This window comes from Desmodus rotundus, chromosome 4 (assembly GCF_022682495.2).
Source record: "Desmodus rotundus isolate HL8 chromosome 4, HLdesRot8A.1, whole genome shotgun sequence".
In the NCBI taxonomy this organism is placed as follows: domain Eukaryota; kingdom Metazoa; phylum Chordata; class Mammalia; order Chiroptera; family Phyllostomidae; genus Desmodus; species Desmodus rotundus.
Window position 1 is genome coordinate 150,813,902 of NC_071390.1, and position 19,408 is coordinate 150,833,309.

Below are 19,408 nucleotides of genomic sequence, written 5' to 3' on the forward strand. Positions count from 1 at the left end.
CCACCAAGGGAAGCTAAAAGAGGCATCAGAGAAAGCAACCACACTAGCTGCCACGTGTCTACTCTCTTATATGTCTATTTGCTTATGTCTGTCTTCTCTACTAGACGTGAGAGCCCTGGAGCAGGGACGTGGTGCTTATTTGTAGATGTGTCTCCTAGAAACTAGCTGGTGCATAGTAGGTACTGAACACATATGTTTAATCAATTCAGTCAGCTGGAAGTAGCTTTCTAGAACTGTGCTAAGAAGGGGTGTGAGGCTAATTGCTAGGACTTGACAATGTCACTCAAGGGCTTGGAGAGAGGGTCTCAGCACCAGCAAACTGCTACCCAGGGCCTGGGGAAATCAAAGAAGGTTGCCTGGTAAAGGTATCTTTTGAGCTGGTTATCAAGGAAAGGAAGAGTTTACCAGATACAGGATCCAGAAGGCCATCTCTAACGGAGGGGAGGGCGTGCCGGGGGTCTTGCCCATCCCTCTCTGTAGAACGTGCTCACTTCTACCCGCATAGAGCATCATGATCTCTTTCCACCACTTGAAATGCCCTTCCCTCCCCAACTTTCTGTCAGTCTGCATCTTCTCCTCCTTAGTCCTTTGTCCTACAACCAGAACTTCCTTGCCCGTTGCCACAGGACAGATCGCAGCCAGTCTGAACCCTTAAAGATCATCGTATGGCTCAGGGATACTAAGGGCCTTCGGAAATGTCAACTCATAGGACTAGAGTATTATGTTTCCTATTATTTCATCTATGTGCCTCTTTCTAGCTGCCATTAGAATCTGTGGGTTGCAAGAGTCCTTCCAGATCATCTTCAAATCTCCTACTTGAAGTATTAAGCTTTCTATAGTCAGGTTATTAAACTGCCCAAAGACCAAGACCATGCCATTAGCTTCCAAAGTAGGATTTCTTTTTTTCCTTAGACCTTATGGGCCTAGGTGTGGCCCTGAAATCTTTTCACCCAGCACAGCCATTAATTTTTGAATTTCCAAATGGGAGCGGTCTCCTTCTGAAGCTTAGAATTCAGACCTGCATATCTGAGTATAGTCAGAAGAAGCCTGAGTCATTCCGAAATCCAATACCAGATGTCAAGGGTCTCAGACCTACTGGTGCTCAACAGTCTCCAAACTTCCTTCGATGCCTTTCTACCCCCACTGCTTCTGCTCATTCTCTCAGGTGACCAGTCAGCTCTGGTTGACTGTTGCATGTCAGGCACTGTGCAAGGCCTGGTGAATATCTCAGAACATCAAAAATGAGTAGGGAAGGCCAGCAAGCAAACTGCCCTCAGTCCTCTTGAGTTGGGGTGCCAGCCGCCAGGGAATGTTCTCCCTGCTTGGGTTGGAATTCCTGAGCCTACTGGACTGGGGACTGCTGTTACCAGTGGGGTGGAGCTGCCTCTCTCAGCTTTCTCGGGTGTCTTTGATGTCATTAGCCAGTGGCAGCATGCCACCATAGTTGTGTCTGCCAGGGCAAGGCAGATGGCATGTTCCCACCAAATGTGTGCAAATCGGAGCAGGACGAGAATTACGTTCATGGCACATCTTTATCTGGCCACCATTTCTCATTTGCTTTCCTAGCTTTCCCTTCTCAGTTTTTTGTTTGTTTGTTTTTTCCCCTTCCGTGGCTTCCAGCATACTCCCCAACCCCCACCCCATCCTTGCCCTGATGAAATAGCTCATTGAGCGGTATTGAAATTGCCACCTTACTAGTCTGTAGCCTATGCTACACTGGCAGCTCCTGGAGGGCAGAGGCCACGCCTGTCCTATTCACTCTGAGAGTCCTGTTGCAGTGCCTGGGGCATCGTAAAGACCCGGGCTGTACATATTCACTGAGTGACGTTGGACTCGGAGTAATCTACTTGCATGTGCTTTTTGTATAAAGTATAGCACACGTGGAGGTTTCAGACAGACTTGAATGCGAAGCTTACCTTTGTCACTTACTAGCTATATAACCTTAGCTAAGTCCCCTTCCCTCTCTGATCCTCAGGTTCCATGTCAGTAACTGGAGGTACTACCTACTTCTCAGTGCTGCCATGAAGACGAGGTATGTAACAAGGAAATAATCTAAAATACAGTAAAGGTCAATGTTCATTTTCATTTCCCTTCTAATTGGCTGTATAGATTCTTCATTCATTTTCCTGTTTTTCATCCAGAAATTGGAGAGTTGGTGTTTGTATCAGTGAGGATGGGCTAAAATCTGACACCACCAGAATCTCAGTGGCTTAACCAACAATGCTTGGTTTCTCCTCTGGGCTTTGTGTCCACCTCGGTCTGTGGGGCTCGGCCACGCAGCCTGAGGGCTCCTCTCTCTGGAGCCTTTTGTGATGACGAGGCAAGTGGAAGGGAAGTGGTAACCACGTATTGGGTTTTAGAGGCTTCTGCTCGGAAGTGGCACGTGTCACCAACACTCATATTTCACTGCCCAGAGTAAGCCCCATGGTCCCACCGTATTTGGGGAAGCATGTAATCCTACCACATGGCAGGAAGGGGAGACTTGGGGTATTGTTGAACCCCAACCCATGGCAGTGATACTTGAGATGAGTTGACTTTAAACAACTATGAAATCTTGAGTTACTCTGACCTAAATCCAGAGTGAGGACTGTTGAGCAAATGTACCATCAGTAAGATGGTACTGGTGAGTGGCGGATAGCCTTCTCTAGAGAAGGAACTGTTTTAAGGAGATTAGGTGTTAGCCATTAGCTTGGGGCTCCAGAGTCGCAGTCAGGCTCAAAGACTCATCCCGACAGGCAGCAGAGCCCACAGGCAGCAGAGCCGCTGCTCGTGGGTGGGTTCCGACGACTGGCTGGCCCTAGCATCATTGGGCACTTGCGGGTAATGAAAACCCTTTTCTTTCCAAAACCAACCTAGAATTTAAGCTTGCCAGAATTGAAATGGACCCTAGCTCTTCGCTTAAATTTGGGCTGTTTTACCATGCTTATGCTGTACTTCTTACTGTAATCACTCGGTTGTTTATGGATTGCCTGCTGTGGTAAAATGTAACGTTCAGGAGTCTGGGCACTGGGTCCTGACTGCCTGGGTTCAAATTATGGTTCTGCCATTGATCGGCTGTGTGGCCTTGGGCAAGTTACTCAACCCCCCTGTGCCTCATTTTTCTCCTCTGTGAAATGGGGATGGTGGTCGCACTTCCCCCATAGGGTAGTTCTGAGGAGTAAGTGAATTAATGCATATAAAGTGCCTAGAATGGTACTTGTCACATGGTAAGTGCTCAGTAAATGTTAACTATTATCCTCATTTGTAGGCACAGTGGGGAAAGGCAAAAGAAGTTTGCTCCAGGACAAAATGTGCTTTGTTTGCCATGTATCCCATTCTCAGTTAGAATGGAGCCACATGTCAGGCGCTCAGTACATATTTGCTGAGTCAATCAACGAATGAACTCTCCCCTCATGAAATTTAAAATCCAGCCTAATCCTTGATTACTTTCTCGGAGTAATTAGAGAGCTCCCTTCTCTTAAAGCTGTCTTGACCAACCTTGAATTTTCTGTCTTCACAGCTATATGTTTTCTGCTGCCCGCTAAAGTGAGTAAATATTAGCTCATCAGATCAGCTCACCTAGAACTAATAAATACTTGAGTTGATTTAAAGTTAACTTACAAGAAAAGACTGAGTAAATAATGGAACAGGCAGGGCACAGAAGGGGCAGAATGGAAAGTGATAAAGAAAGGGCTGAAGTTCAGGACATGCAGGTCCAGCCGACACTGAGCCGAAGGAGGCAGAGGACTGGCGGGGCTTGAGCTGGCTTCTACGGTGATACCTGGAAGAACACGTAGGACAGGGGCCTCAGGGGCCAGCCCGCTGTCCAGGCCGGGCAGCAGCAGCCTCCATGGCATGTGGAGAGAACTGCGTGGGTGCTGGCAGGGCTCGGCAAAGCAAACAGATTGGACGGTTCCCAGGGGAAGAGATGAGGTATCCTAGGGTCTTATATGAAGACCCTCACTGACTTAGAAAGGTGGTGTTCATCAGGGTGGTGGCTGATCCTCTGAATAACAGCAGAGAATGTACCTGACCCCACATGTAATGGCAGAGTCTGTCTTTTTCACCAGATTTTCTCCATCAGATTTTCTTCTCCACTGGAAATATAGACTCTGCTCTTGCCTTGTTCAGAGCTATAGACCACACTGAAGGGTGAAAAAAGAAATTGAGTGGCTGATTTCTGCCATGGATCAGGGATAAGGTGGCCAGGTGAGGCAGGTGGAACTGTGGGGCTCAGTGATGTTCATTTGGGAAGGTCAGTCCAGGTAGCCAGGAATAAATTGCACCACTGCCCGGGGCCAGCCCTTCTCCCCGCCGGCCAAAGGCAGTGGCTCTTTGTGCAGCCATGAAAAAGAAAGGCATGAAATTGATGTGCATTGCTTTCTGAACTGGAATATCTTTCCTCTTTTGCTCATTTAAAACTGAAACTTTATGCTTATTTTTTAAAAAATCAAACAAAACAGCACTATGTCAAGTAGAAAGTAGAGGTGTACCATAATCCCGGAGATAACAACCTTTGATAGTTGCGATCACCAGGTAATCACTGAGTACCATCTATATGGGCCAGACACAAACACTACTCTAGGAGGTTCAAATACATCAGTGATTAAAACAAAGATCTTTGTCTTCATGCAGCTTACATTCTGGAGTTGCGCCGTCTAATACAGCAGCCACATGTGACTATGACATTAATTAAAACAAAATGCAATTTAAAATTGAGACTCCATAGTCACACTAACCACATTTCAAAGTGCTCAATAGCCATATATAGCGAGGGGCTACCATACTGGACCACACGCTTCTAGAATGTATCCATCATTGCAGATGTTCCATTGGGCAATGAAATTCTGGAAGAATAACGACTAGTAACAGTTCGTAATATATACATGTATTGTGTGCATTCGGGGGGGGGGTGTATATTTATTCGTGTGTGGACGTGGGTGTGTGTATGTATCTAAAAATACATAATGGTATGTATACTACTATGCCTACTGTGCAGCAATCTACTTTTGTCACTTAACAGTGTGGCACAGGCATCTTCTTTTGTCAATAAACAGTGGGTCAAAGACATCAGTTTTTGCTCGCATACTAATGGGTGTTTAATTCCAGGTTTTCACTGTTACAAACAATGTAGCTGGGACTGCCCTCGGGACTGTATCCTCATACATTTCTCCAGCCCTTTCTTAACATCTGTTCTGTAGAGTGGACCGCAACAGCACATGCGACACGCTGGGACAGGGGCTCAGCGCCTGCTGGTGTGTATGGCTGTGTGGGACCTTATTTCAAGGAGTTGCTGCTTCAGAGATTTCCTGCCTAGATCAGTCCCTGAGGCTTTTCTCAACCCACCACCAGACAACCATAGCCTGCCTCTGGAAACGCAAAGCCCTGACCCACAGCCAGCAATTCTCCATGGAGTTTGGGGGGAGTTTGTCCTGGGGTGGGGTGTGCTTGTTTTTTGCTTTTTGTTTTCAGAAGAATTACCCATTTTGCATCTAGCCGCCTGTTAGATTTACTGACCACCTCCCCAGTGCCTGGTCCTGCATGAGGTGCCAAACCCCTTGCAGTTCTAAGAACTGTCCCATTTTATGAGCTCACAGGGAACCTTTGTGACGACAAGACTGCTCGTTAAACCAAGTCCAGCGCTATCAGCACAATTTTTTCCACCTGGAGGGAGGCAAGCACTTGGGGAAGAAATGAAGGTAGATGGTGTCTGGTGTGTGAAGAGAGAATTCAAATGTTACCAACCTGGAGCATCTGGGTTGATCGTTTTTTTCTTCCCCTGGCGGAGGCCAGAAAGAAATTCTAGCCATTCTGGAGTTTTGGTTTCTAGTCTCTCTCGACTCCCTTGCCCTTCCAGGAAGACAAGCAGCTCTGCCTTTGCTCGGGGCTGAAATGTATATTCTGCCTTGCAATCAGAGAGCTGGCCGTAGCTAACCGGTTCTTCAACTCCTCCCTGCACTCTCCTTTGTCCTTTGGGGGAAAGAGTCCCAGCTCTGTGTCCAGGCCCCCTCATCAGTGGGGGACAGAGAGTAACTGTGAAAGCAGCTGTGGGATTAAGAATGTTCCTGCCCAGAAGCACGTGAAAGCCTAGAAACCTTAAGACTTTTGATAATTCGTTTCTGTTGACACTTTAAAACACCCTGCAGCTACCTCCATCAAAGTTTGAAGGAGGTGGGTGAGATACTCCAGAGGAGCTTAAGACTGGATTGGTGTTGGGACAGGTAAGAAGGCCCTGGACGGCTGCAGAGGCAGCTCTCTCCTCCCCAGCAGGAAGCCCGGCTCCATGCTCAGGGCTGGGGCGGCAGGGAGGACAGCCGCCTTCTCCTGCCCATTCCAGACCCCAAGTCCCACTTCAGTGCAACTTGAGCCCTGAGCTGCAGGAGGTAGAGGCACCTCCCTGTGAGCTTTCCTGGTCCTCTGCCTCCTTTTGCAGGATCCACCCTCAAGGGTCTTCCTTGCCTCCAAAAGAACAGAGGAAGATAAGAAGGGTGTATTTTCACCCTTCTCCATGCCGTGGGCTCATCGGCAGCCTGTGCTGGACTTCGTCCCGTCTCTGAACCAGGCACGGCTCACCCACACACTAATCCACGCTGCCTCCAAAAGAAAATACAGAAAAGTGATAGATAAGAGGCCTCATTTAGCGGGAGCTTATATTTCAGGCGTAGCGATGCTGGCTCGGTTCAATGGAGATTTGCAACAACAGGTGCACTGGAACCTTAGACTGCGGCCGAGGGCGATTTTTGTGTGTGTTGGAGGCGGGGGGGAGCAGGGGTCTCATTTGATCTGTCTGCTACTAGAAGAAAAATAAACACCATTTGTTCTTCTGTTCTTTTAAGAAACAAAAGGGATGAAAGAAACTTTAGGCCAATAAGCTTCTCTTTTGTTCTTTCCTTTTTCTCAAATAGATCAGAAAATGAGTCCATATTAACAGCCTCCTAGCCTTTCCCAAAAATATAGATAAAAAGACGTGACCGTCCCTGCATGCTTCCAAATCTCATGATGACAAGCTCACTGCTGCTGGGGCTCCAGGAGCATGATGGGAAGGAAGAGACTGTTAGACTTTTTTAGAAACTCCTGCGAATGAGAAGGAGAAGGAGAGGCAGAGGAGGGCCGGGCAGTGATTTGAACGGCTTTTAAGTGGGCCGTGATTTGGACTTGTGATTCCATTCTTTCCTACAAATGGACAATCGATGTCGCACAGGTTTGTGTAATCGGCAGATAAGCCAAAACTTGAATGATTTATTCATTGTTACTTGGATAAGAAAGCATTTTCCAGTGACATATGACAGCCAGAAATGACGCATATTATTCCCACACTCTCAATTTTATTGGCATTCCTCAAATAAAGTGTAACCTTAACTCTTAAAAATCCTTCAAGGACAGTGGACCTTTGGTACTATTTTTAAAAGCAGCAACAAGACCTGGACTAAGATTCAGACAGGAGCAGAAATAGTGCACCTTGATGTGGTCCTTCTCAGCTTGCTTCTTTGCTGGCACCTCCAGAAAGCCTTCCAGGTGATCATCTTGGGGGTGGGTTGGGGAGGGGGCTCTGGGCTCCTGCTGCAGCTCAAACTGCTCCTCCCCCAGCACACACACATCTTTGCGCCGGGTAACTGGGAGGGCGGAGTGTGGAAAGTCATGAGGGACAGGGCTGGTTGCAGGCGGTGGCACACCAGGCTCACTTCCCGCAGGACAGGCGGGATCAGCATCTAGCAGGTTTGGGACAGACTAGCCCTGGAAGGAGCATCTGGGCTTCATTCCCACCTCTCAAATGCCAGACTAGCTCGCTGGTTCTGCAGCTATGCACCGGGGAACGCTGTCTGCTGCTGCAAGTCCTGTGATGGCAGTCTTTTTACAAGTCGAAGGAAAATAGTGCAAGCAGATCAAATTTTCCCCACTCTAAGTTTACGTCCATTCTGTGTTTTCTTAGCCATGTTGCTGCTTCAGCTTTTGTAGCACCCCAAAAAGAACAAGCAAACACTAATAGTAAAAACTGCCAGCTGTGCTTACCTCACGGCCATGCTTGGTGATGCCCTTCCACATGTTCAACATGGGCTTGTTTTCCCTAGTTCGGAAAGTAAGATCAAATGCAGTGTTTTGTCACAGTGTCCTAGGAGGTGCAGCATGGCTCCCAGGTGCTCTGCCACCCCACAGCTTTTGAAAACAACCAGATGCAGGTAATCTCTCAAGCCAGCTCTGAGATCTCATCCAGCAAACCACAGCGAGCTACTCCGAACCACCAGAAATGTCAACACACTTTCAAAGGGGACGATGGCATAAATGGCACGTTGGCAATTCAATAGAATTAATGCAACAGAATAAAACAGCCTGTGAGGAAGCACTTGAAGGCACGCTGGGTTCGGGAGCACGCTCGTGTGTGGTGGCTGTCGTGGGCCTGCATGCCGCCCTCCTCGGGAACGCGAATGGCAGGTTGTGACGTGAGCTCTGGCGTCGGTGGCCGTGTGGGCATTTCCCCCACCAGGTTTCATTCCTGGAAAGGGGGACCCAAAGCCGAAACGATATGAGAAAGATCCCATTTTCTCATGGTAATAGCCCAATAATGGGGTATTATATGACCAATCACAAATTGATGCCTACCTTTTTAAAGAAATAGCCTTAAACCTGGTATTTCAGTTATTCCAAATACTGAACTTCAAGATCTTGTCTAAGGTGATTTAGATGGATTTCATAGGATAACCTAATAATCAGTGTAGGCAATTGTATTATTTAATGTGAGTGTCACAACCATTTTTACCAAGCCCTTGATGCCTCCCTATTTAACCACATAAAAGGTTAAGATAGAGGAACTATGTTCGCATAGTTAGGGCACTCAGGAAAGCTACTTTGGAGAGAAATGTTTGGAAATATTTGGGGCTGTCTCCTAGTTTCTGCAATGATCCAGGACTGTCTTTTTTGTGGCCTCCTTGGTGCTTCCTGAACCGGCAGAGTTCAAGGGGCCGCTTGTTCCACTGCCTGCACCCTCCTGCTTCCTGGGCCTTGCTGCCACCTCAGTCTTGCACCCTGCCATTAGAAATGCAAGTTCCAAAGCATTTTCCTGACAGTTTTCCTTCCTTCTGGCTTCCCCACGTGTCTGCTCACGAAGAGCCTCAGGGCTTAGGCCAGAATTCTGGGCAGTCCCGTCCTCTTGTGACTACACACGTCTCTCCACCGCATGTCCCCAACCTGCCTACTAATAACAGATTTCAGCTGTCATTTCGTCCTTGCTTCAGCTTTTTGAGAAAGCTGAATTTGCTGGAGGCTTAAAAAGTAGTGTGACCGGTTTTTGTTTCATTACATTTTTTAAGATGATAGCTGCTACATTTAAAAGAGGATATGAACTAGACGTGTTATAAAGCATAAATATACCACAAACACCTATGAACCTACCACTCTATCACGCAGGGTGGCTTACCCACCCACCCCCCCAGAGGTACCCACTTTACTGAAGTTTGTATTTATCACTCTTTCTATTTAAAACAGTTTTATCTCATATCTATGCATATGTAAACCATGTAGAGTTTAGTTTTGCTTGTTAAAGAAAAACACCCCAGAATTTATGCAGCCAATTGAGGTTGCTCTTCTAAAGAAGCCTTTCTGGGAGGTGATCCACTTACGCATGCAGGCTGTAATTGCTCAAAACCATCTGGGAGCTCTTTGTTTGAAATTTCCTGCAGAGATAGTTTATCTGCTCAGGAATCAGTGCAGTTGCTTTAGAGCATGCTGGTCTGATTCAACTCTTTTTCCTACCACCCCTCATATTCCCCTGTTCACTTGTTTAAGGATTAGTCAGTGGCTGCCTTCCAGGAGCCAGGCCCTGGGCTGGAGGTCAGCAGTGAACCAAGGAGAGCCCCTGTTCCCGCTGAGCTTATTGCCATCCCTCCTCTGCTTTCCTCCTTGTTATCTGAGCAATAACTATAGGCCATAGGCTAGAAACTTCCAGGATACCGAGTAGGAGTCCGTGAACCAAGGGGTCATGGGATCAGTGTGTGCTGGGAGCCTGAGGGGAGACTCAGGGAGGGACTTCGGGAAGGCGTCAGCCTTTGTGGGCCTTCCTGGATCCTTTGGCCTCACCTGGATATTGCTGACTGATCTCCTTTGTTAGGCCAGCGTCACTGACACATCATCCAAGTCTGTGTCATTACTGCCACACCTGCCGAGGGGCCCCTGCCATGTGGAAGTGATCCCTGTAAGACCTGGCATCCAACAACTGAGACTTGACTTTTTATATCAGAGAGCCTTGAAAGTCACACTGTAGGATAGTCATAGGGAAGTAAAGTACAGCACAGGGAATATAGTCAATAGTGTTCTAATAACCTTGTATGGCGCCAGATGGGTGCGAGATTTATCAGGACGGTCATGTAGTAAGGTACATAACGTCTAATCACCGGGGTGTACACCTGACACTAATACAATAATGTACATCAACTGTAATTGAAAATTAAAAGAAAACGGCTTTTAATAAAAGTCACACTAGGCAATTAAACATTAGAAACCTGACAGATACAGTTGTTGTGTAAATATGGAACCCCCAATATATGTATAATTTATTTATATATGCTATAATGTGAATTTTATATCTATTGTTATATATCATGTTCTCAACCAGCCTCCACATGCCCCTCTCATCAGAATAACTGACATTTCACAATCCCCTGTGAAGCAGACCAGTACCAGAACTCTGAGCCCCGTCGCTCAGAAGCAATCTCCATGTGCCTGGGCACACCTGCTCTTTCGGGGTGAGCTGTGTCATTCCCAAGACTGGTTTGTTTCCAAACCTGCATATGCCACTTGTACTTGTCATTAAGTTGCAAACCTTAATTGAATGTTCTCACACACTGATGAAATATGAATTCAAAAGAAAATTGTTTCGGTGGAAACCAAATGGAATGCTTTTGAAAGACTCAGTAAAGCACTTTATAAATGCTTTTGAATTAGGTGTGAGAAGGTGATTGTAAAAGATTATAGGAGAAAAAAACATGTTAAATGTAGAAGAATTATTCTCTCAGATTGTGCTACAGGTGTCTTTGGCATCTCGTTCCACTTTAAGTAAAATAAAATGGGAAATTCTACATGGAACATACGGTTTAAAAAAAAGAATGCTCATCAGGACACAATACTCAAAGACAAAATCTTGGCCTTTCCTCAAAATATTAGAGAAAAAACAGGCATTTATGTTTTAATTTTAAATGACATTTTATATATCTACACTTGTGCGTGACACTGATTTTCATGATCCCCGACATTACATGCCTTCAGGCACCTCCTGGTCCCCAGCGTGTTTGGAAAAGGGGTTTCTGCCATAGTGTGGCTTACGTGCTGACTGCCACAGCCGGTCTCACGAGTGGTTACACAGTCAGCCTCCCTGAGCATCTCGGATGTGACGACACTTGCTGAGACTCATCTGGTTTTCCATTTTCCTTGGTTTTGCTCTTATTTACCAAACATTTATTGAGAACCATGAGAAAAGACTCCATCTTTAAAACAATGGTTTGAAAGGAGAGAAAAGGCGATGTCAGGCAGCTGGATGGATGAGAGAGGTCATGACCTCCCGGCGCCCTGCCCTTTCTGGCCCAGGCGCACTCCCAAGCTGACCTTTTCTCTCACCACCCCCAGAGCTTGTGGAGGTGGGCCCCCTGCTGCCAGGGGTTGCTGGGAGGCAGGAAGGCAGGATGCAGACTGGAAAGTGGGCCTGGAGTTTTCAACCTGTGGGCCAGTACGGGGATGAGGAGGCCAGCCTTGAGTAACTCGGGTCCAGATAAGAAAGGAAATCTTGACCAGGCTCGAATATTTTTTGATCCTAGTTCTTGTCGGTCAGCTGGGAGGGACCTTGAGAACTGTGAGGGGGTACTCTCACTAAATAGAGAAACATATTTCAGATCCTATTTTCGCCACGCCCTTCAGCTTTATCCGGCCACAGAAGTGGCATGCTGTACGTTTGACCTGCTTACGTGCTTGTGTGAGTGTGTACATGTGTGCAGTGGAAGGCCTTACATGAGGGCACTGTAGCTCCACTCCAGGCGAAGGCCTTGGGCACAGCAGCCTCCTGATACAAGATGCTTTATTTTCCTTCGAACCGAAGGAATAAAACCAAACCTGCGGAACCAGACTGGGGTAAGAAGCACGGCTTCATTACAGCCATCCCAGGAGGGTCGTTAAGCGATTCAGCCTTCTCTCCATTTCACCTTTATTGCTGCTGAAAGTGTGGGTCCCCGCAGTGTGCAAAACCATGGAAACCACTGTTCTCGCTCTGCTGAGTGAAGGGGCTTCAGTAAGTGGAGACGGGTGGGAGGGGAGCGGGGAAAGGGTAGGCACAGACACAGGAGCCCTACTTTGTTCCTCTGAGGAGTAACTGGACCCCTGCCCTAGAGATGCCCAAGCCCTGCAGAGAAAGACATTGCAGGGGCATGAGTCATCCCCTATTTTAGGAGAACACAGGGGTGCCCTAGGGATTGGGGGGCCTCCCTTATCAAGAAGCAGGCAACTGAAGCACACAGATCGTGCCTGGCTAAAGGCTAGGATCACCTTCTGGTTTATTATCTATTTAACCAAGTGAATTAAATGAGAATTGACTGGAATGGTACACTTAAGAGTTCCTTTACAAAACACTGTTATCTCATAAGCTGGTTTAATGGAACTGGCTGTCAGGGGCTTATTAGAAGTAACTGAATACAGCACCTTACAGGGACCCAAAGGAGAGTGTGCAGCCAAGCCCCGGAGGCCTCACACCTTGTGTGGCCACAAAAGATGAGCCTGGGGTCTAGCTGCAAACCACCCCGTTAGTGTCCGCAGCCAGCGACTGGCCCAGGTCTTTGCAAGGAGAAGGCACAACATTTTAATGGCATCTCTTCACTATTTAGAGTGAATTACGTGTTTTCTTGATCTTTTATGTATGTGGTCTTGGCACATGTGAAAGAAAGCAGTTGGTTAACAGAACCAACTCAAGTTAGTCTGCAAGGGTTTGAATCTTAGCTTGTCTACTTACTAGTAGACTGACTTTGTTATTTAACTTCTCTACGGCTCAGTTTCCCCATCTACAAAATGGGCATGATAACAGTACCTACCTTACAGGGTTGCTGCGGAGAGTAAATGAGCTAACATGTATAGACTTCTTCAAATAGTGCCTAACCTAAGTGAGCGTTCAGTGATTATAGCTATCACTGTTTTCACAGAAAAGAATTCATTGCATTTCACAGCTTTTCCGCCCACCTCCTCTCTTAGCTATTAGTGGCAGCGTGAATTTGGAACGAGCTGCATTCAGAGAGGAGATTCTGAATGAGGGGAAGCAGGGCATAGGGAGGAGCTCCCGTCTGTGACCAGAGGGACAGTTCGAACCCCAACCTTGCTAGGGATAGTGATGTGGTCTTGCATGAGTCCTTTGTCCTCTCCGATCCACATCTCCAAAGTGAGTCTGTGTGTGACTCTCATTGCAGGGTTTGGTAAATGAATCTAAATCCTGCTTTGGGTGAAAACTGAGATAATAATGAGAAATGCTGAGAGACTGATAAACATGGCCTGGTGTCCCCGAAACACGTGCACTGCGAAACTCTTGCTTTAACGATAACGGACACGCTGCAGAGGGTTGGTGGTCTGTGCAGAAGTTGCCCTTGCGCAGATGGTAATCGGCTGTCTTCCCGGAACGTTTTACTTATTGGCAAATTTAGGAATTCTTCTTTTTCTTCCAACAATTTCTTTGACAGTCTTATTTTCCTCTTAGGTTCATTTGAGCTCCTATAGCGGCAACCTGTAAACAGTTTTGTCAAACAGCCTGCACCGCAGGTGACCTCACTCTTGGCAATTCTGTAGCCTTTGCTTAATTCCAACGCATAATCCACAATTTCCATGTGTAATCTATAATTGTCAGTAATTTATAATCCAGTAGATGATTCTATTCCACTAATGGATGAACATCATATTTATTTCCAAAAATTTGAAATAGACCATATGAAAAACTGAGTTGATTTTTCTGTTCTCTAGAAAACTAATTACTTTAAAATTTAAAAACAGCCTATTGTCTGAACTGTGTTTTAGAGGAATTGGAACACTATGCATGGTGTTAGAACTAGTAATGTTTTCATGCCTTTTTTACTTGAAAGAGCAGTGCACTTAGGTATAATTGATATAATTTCCCTTATGTTAAATGGTTTAGCCTGAGAGTTTAAGGAAAGAAGCCACATGACAGAGCGGGCAGCTATCACCTTCCCATGTTTCTTCTGGTTGATTGTGGACTAAAACGCAAGCTGGCGAACCTCAGCCAGAGCTGTACCACCAAGGGCAAGCATGGTGTGTCATCAACAGATGCTCTGTACTTGTGGGGGTCTCATTCGTCTCGGTTATGAACCTCTCTAAGAGCCAGGAGGAAGTTTTGGACATGCTCCTGAGAAAGGACACACTTTTTTTTTTTCTTTTCAGAAAGCTTGGCCTAGAATTCTGGGGAGTTCACATAAACTTCCTGAATTCCCTCCATTGACACCCCCTGCCCTGCCCCACTATCGCTCACTGAATATGGGGAGGCTTCCTCTCCCTGGGCTTGACCAGGCTCTGATTGATTTTAAAGGCGATGAGCTGGACATTTCTGGAAACCAGGAGAAAAAGACTAGTCAGAGGAGTTTTATGATACAATAAAAAATACATCCACTGGTCTTTGTCCAGCTCCAACCACATAGCTCTTAAAGCCCTTGGAATGTCTGGAGTGGTGAGAGTGTCGTGTGTGCTAATGGGATCACTGATAATCGGGGCCCCTAGGTAGCTTCAGGATGGGGGCTGCCTGGTCACCAGGAAAACCAAGACATATTCAGAAAATTGGAGCTTTCAGCCCCACCTCCAACCTCCAGGCAGAGGAGGTTGAGCTAATCACCAATGGCCAACAATTTGATCGGTCATGCCAATGTAATGAAACCTCTATAATAACCTCTAAACAATAGGGTTCGGAGAGCTTCTGGGTTGATGAACACACTGAGGTTCAGGGAAGGTGGAGCAGCTAAAGAGGGCATGAACACTCCAGTGCACCCCCACCCCACACCTTACCCTGTGCATCTCTTTCCTTTGGCTGTTCCTGAGTTGTAACCTTTGTGATAAACCCACAATAGTAACAGAGTGCTTTCCTGAGTGCTGTGAGCTGTTTAGCAGGTTCTCAAATCTGAGGAAGGGGTCAGGATCCAGTGGCCGTGGAGCTCCGGTGTCCTGAGACGAGGCTTTGGGTGCAGGCACTGCATTTGGAAAGATATCCCAGGAAGCAGTCAGAAAGTAGGGAAGCGAGACAGGGAAGGAAGGAAGAAGGCCAAAAAGGGGGCCTTAGTGAGTGAGTTAAAGTTAGGGGCACCTGAGGCTCAGTCCTGCCTGGGCCCCTAGGAAAAGCTGTGGAGACCATAGTTCAGAATCGTTCCCCAAGGGGTGAGAACACCTGGTTGTTTGTCTGAGTGCTGCCTCCCCAGCCTGCCCCACTGGGAAGCCCAGCCTGCTCCCACAGCCAGAGAAAGCCCTCGGATAGAAAAGCGACACAAAGACAAAGAGCCAGAGAAACAGAGACACACACACATCGGGTATTTGAGGTACAAAGCAGTCAGAGGACGCAGGGAACTGTCCCCCCACACCTGCAGGTGACGTCCAGAGTTACCAAGCAGAGGCGTGGATGGTACCTGCTGACAGGAGTGTTACTTAACCCCCATCCTTAAAATGCAGAAAATAACAGCTCCTCTCTCGTGAGTGACCTGAGGGTCAATGAGTTAATGCAGTATTTCGGAGTCAAAAATACCCATCTTGAATCTTTATTTTTTTAACTTCCGACTTCACCCACAATCATCTCTCTTATGAATGAGCTTCTAACAAGGTAAAGAATAAATTCATCTATTAAACATTTCTAAAAGAAAGAGAATCCTTGCTGAGAACAGTCTTCTCATTCGGCCCCCTTGCATTGTCTCAGCTTTGAACGGCTGCCTTTTGAAATACGCCATGTGTTTTGTTCGTGCGTTAGGAAGATGCCCATCCCTGCAAGTTCTGTTAGAGGAGAGCTCTGTAGTCTTTCTAGTCTTGCTGTTTTGTTTTAGGGAACCTCTCGGCGGAATTCAGGTGAGAGAGGTTCGTCACAGCACTCTCCTGTATTTTCCTGCCTGCGTCTCCTCGTATTTCCTCAGAGCTGTGTCCTGAAAGACAGCAGATCCTGGGGAGCTTTCTCTCTGTGAAGCTTCTGCAGTCTAGGCACCGGAGCCAGTGGCTGCGATCCCAGGCAACTCTGAGTTCTGTTCTGTCAAAGGCATTTATACTCAATATGTTTCGTTGCCCGTGGATGATTGAAACAGCCCACTTAGTGAACTGCCAGGAGGAAATAGGGTTAAAAAAAACCCCAACTGTGTTACATCAAGCTCAAGCTGTCATGATTAAAACTTCATTTAAAGATTTGCTCACCCAAGAAAACATCTCTGCATTGTTTCAGGCTGTGACTCTTCAGCTAACCTGACGTTTCACCTCGCCAAAGTCGCCGTGGATGAACTCTTTGCTTCGCTGCGGGATGTTGCTGGCGCTCGGAATCTCCTGAAACAGTTTAAGTCTGTGTATGTTCCTGCAAATCATACCCACCAGGCAAGTACATATGTTTTAAAAATAACCATTTCATCTGCGTTGCATTTGTAGGATTCAGACTACAAAAAAATTTCCATTTTAACCTCTCTAAAATGAGGGATTTGTCCTAGATGAACTCCAAGTCCCTTTCCAGTTCAGAGCTCCAGGTCCCCTGAGTCTAAAAGCCTGTCGATTCCTTTGTACAGCAGGCTGGGTGTATCAGGTGAGTGCCGAGGAGGGACAGCTGCGCTTTCGACAGTGGCCCTGTCTCAGACTTAGTCCATCACCTGAGGAAAGCCCCTCACCTCCTTGCCCCCAGTTACTACAGGTGTCTGATGAGAGGTGTCCTTAGGTGATTCCCAAGTTTCTGGATCTGAGCCGTCTCTAAACATTTTGGGCAATTAGAATAATAAAATCTCCTCATAGAACTGTGGCAATGAAAAAAAGTTTGTGATAGCAAAAGCATTTGTTATTCAAAATTCCCCCACTGCCCTCTAAGAGGGAGCAGGTATTTGACTAGTGAGTGGGAAGATGGTATGAGAATCCCTGAATAAAGGAGCAATTGCTCTGTGAAAACTCAGCAGGGAGCAACCATGGAAAGACCCAAAGGGAAGTTTAAGGAGTGAAGAAAGACTGGAGCCATCGGGGCTGGGCCCTCACTGTTGGAGGCAGCAGGAGGTAGAACTCAGGTTCCCGTGGCCAAAAGGAGCTGTCAAGGAAGAACAGATGTTTCTGATGGGGGAGATCATTAAGTGTTGCTCTGAGGTGTGTGAAGGAACCTTCTCCTCCACCTCCCCGTGAAACCTTCAGTAAAATCCATGATGACACAGCGAGGGGTTCAGCTTCAGGGTGCTGCCTTTCTTGGGCAGGCACGTCAGCAAGAGTGAAGGTTACCCACCCCAGCCTGGCAAAGCCAGATTCGCCCTCCCATACAGTCATGGGGGCGCCGGTACTTAAAGAGCACCCCTGCATTCGGTTGTCCTTTGGCTCTCATGACAAATAAGCCAGAGGTGTCATTATCCCAAGATCTAGGAAGGCCCAGTGACCTGCCACAGGCATGCAGATGACAAGGGCCAGGTGCCATGCCTTTGCAGCCAGTACAAAAGCCACCCCCTACTGCACCACGGTCCTCCTGGAGGCTATAGAGGCACTGATTGATGGTGCCGGCGGGCATCTGAACTCACCCACCGGGACTTAAAGACCTCAGAAACCAGCGCTCAACTTAGAAAGAAACATGAGTTCCCACCCTTTATTCAGTGATCTAAAAACACCTCTACCACAAAACACAGATAAAGTCACTCTGATAATTAATTATATGTAGTTTTGCCATTAAAAAACAGCAATCTTACATAGTATAGTATGGACTAGTTCTATAAGACATGAGAGAACTGGTCATATATGATGAAATTTATACCAGAGAATGTCAAGAAGTCGCTGCTGTAGTTGGCAAGGGGAAAACAAACCACTAAATTAATGAGGTCTTTCCACGACACGATGATCATCACGGCGATTGTTCGGCCGACGTCACATAAATACGTGTGACTGTAAATCTCGGGCATGATGAGGGCGACCATGGGTCTCCTGGGCGTTGTCTGCCTGCTGCCCATGCTGTCGCTCCCCCAGACCCCAGGTCCCTGCCCTGCGGCCACGGCCTTTGGAGAATGAGCGTCCCCTTGTAGCACATACCCTAAGTGCCCGTGAGTGGGATGTGGGGACAAGGGGGAAGGGGGGCAGTGTGTGTGTGTATTTCGAGGGGATTAAATGAATAATGACATAAACACATAGTGAAATGCTGTGCAACCATTAAAATGAATGGGATAGATCTGCATGTTCTGAGCAGACAGCATGTTTGAACCCATGTCTCAGGCTTTGCTTCTTGGGGAATTTCAACAGAGGTGCACGATCTAGTAGGTGGAAAACACACATGATTCTATAAAGCATATTCTATTTTGGTTAAAAAAATAATGATAAAAAGTATATCAGTATGTATATTTAATTGGTCCTAAAGTTTTGGGAAAAAATTTGTAATTGTTACCTTGTGGGGGACGGGGAGGATCGGATGGACAGGAGGGCCTCTGGCTTCTTGCTCCATATTCACACATACAGAGAAAAAGATCTCGCTGGAATTGTGGGTAGATTTTACCTGTTCTGAGTTGTCAGTATTTTTCAAATTTAAAGAAGCTTTAAATCACAGACGTAAGTCCTGTACGGACAGAGATTTTGATGTGGTTTGCTCACTGCCACATCCTCAGCGACCAGACTGGTATCTTGCATGTAGTAGATGCTTAATAAATATTTGTTGGGTGCATCTTGCATGCATTACATACATCTTTATTGCGTGTCGGAGGGTTTGATGGGACACAAAGTGTGTGTAATTAGAAGAGGACACTTCTCCAGACCTAAATCAGAGTCCAGTTGTGCCTAGTTTTGACGATAGGTCTTGGCTGGGCAAATTTCTATCCGCTTCTCCTCCCAATCAGGTCCTCAGTCCTGTGGCTCCAGGAAAAATATGTGCTTTCTACCTATTTCCATGCTGTTTCTACACAGAAGCTAGTGGAGCAGTTGGATCCCCAGAACACCTGGGAAAGCACTAGACCCGGTCTGGCCCTGGGTGGCTGTCCCAGCGCTGAGCAGTGTCGCAGACCTGGGCTCTTTCCCCTGGATCTCAGGGCCCTGCCCCGCCCCGCCCCAGCCTCCCCCCACCACACCTCTCACCTGCTCTGATGCACACCTGCTGCCTCTCAGAGCCACTCCTCTTTCCTTTGTTTGCCCTAGAGCCACCTCTTGTTTAACCTCCACCTTTTAGCCCTTTAGGAAAATGTGTCCGTCACAGTTCAGATGCAGAAAGCAGACATCACTCTTATCATTTTAAGGA

The 19,408-nt window shown here is 46.9% G+C and overlaps 1 protein-coding gene across 1 annotated transcript in view; it reads left to right on the plus strand.

Annotated features, from left to right (window-relative positions):
• SCFD2 (sec1 family domain containing 2) overlaps positions 1-19,408 on the plus strand; it is a 318,320-nt gene that overhangs the window by 261,272 nt on the left and 37,640 nt on the right. Inside the window, exon 6 of the mRNA XM_024573767.3 lies at positions 16,409-16,554. Coding sequence (XP_024429535.2) covers positions 16,409-16,554 — 146 coding nt within the window. The remainder of the gene's footprint in view (positions 1-16,408; positions 16,555-19,408) is intronic.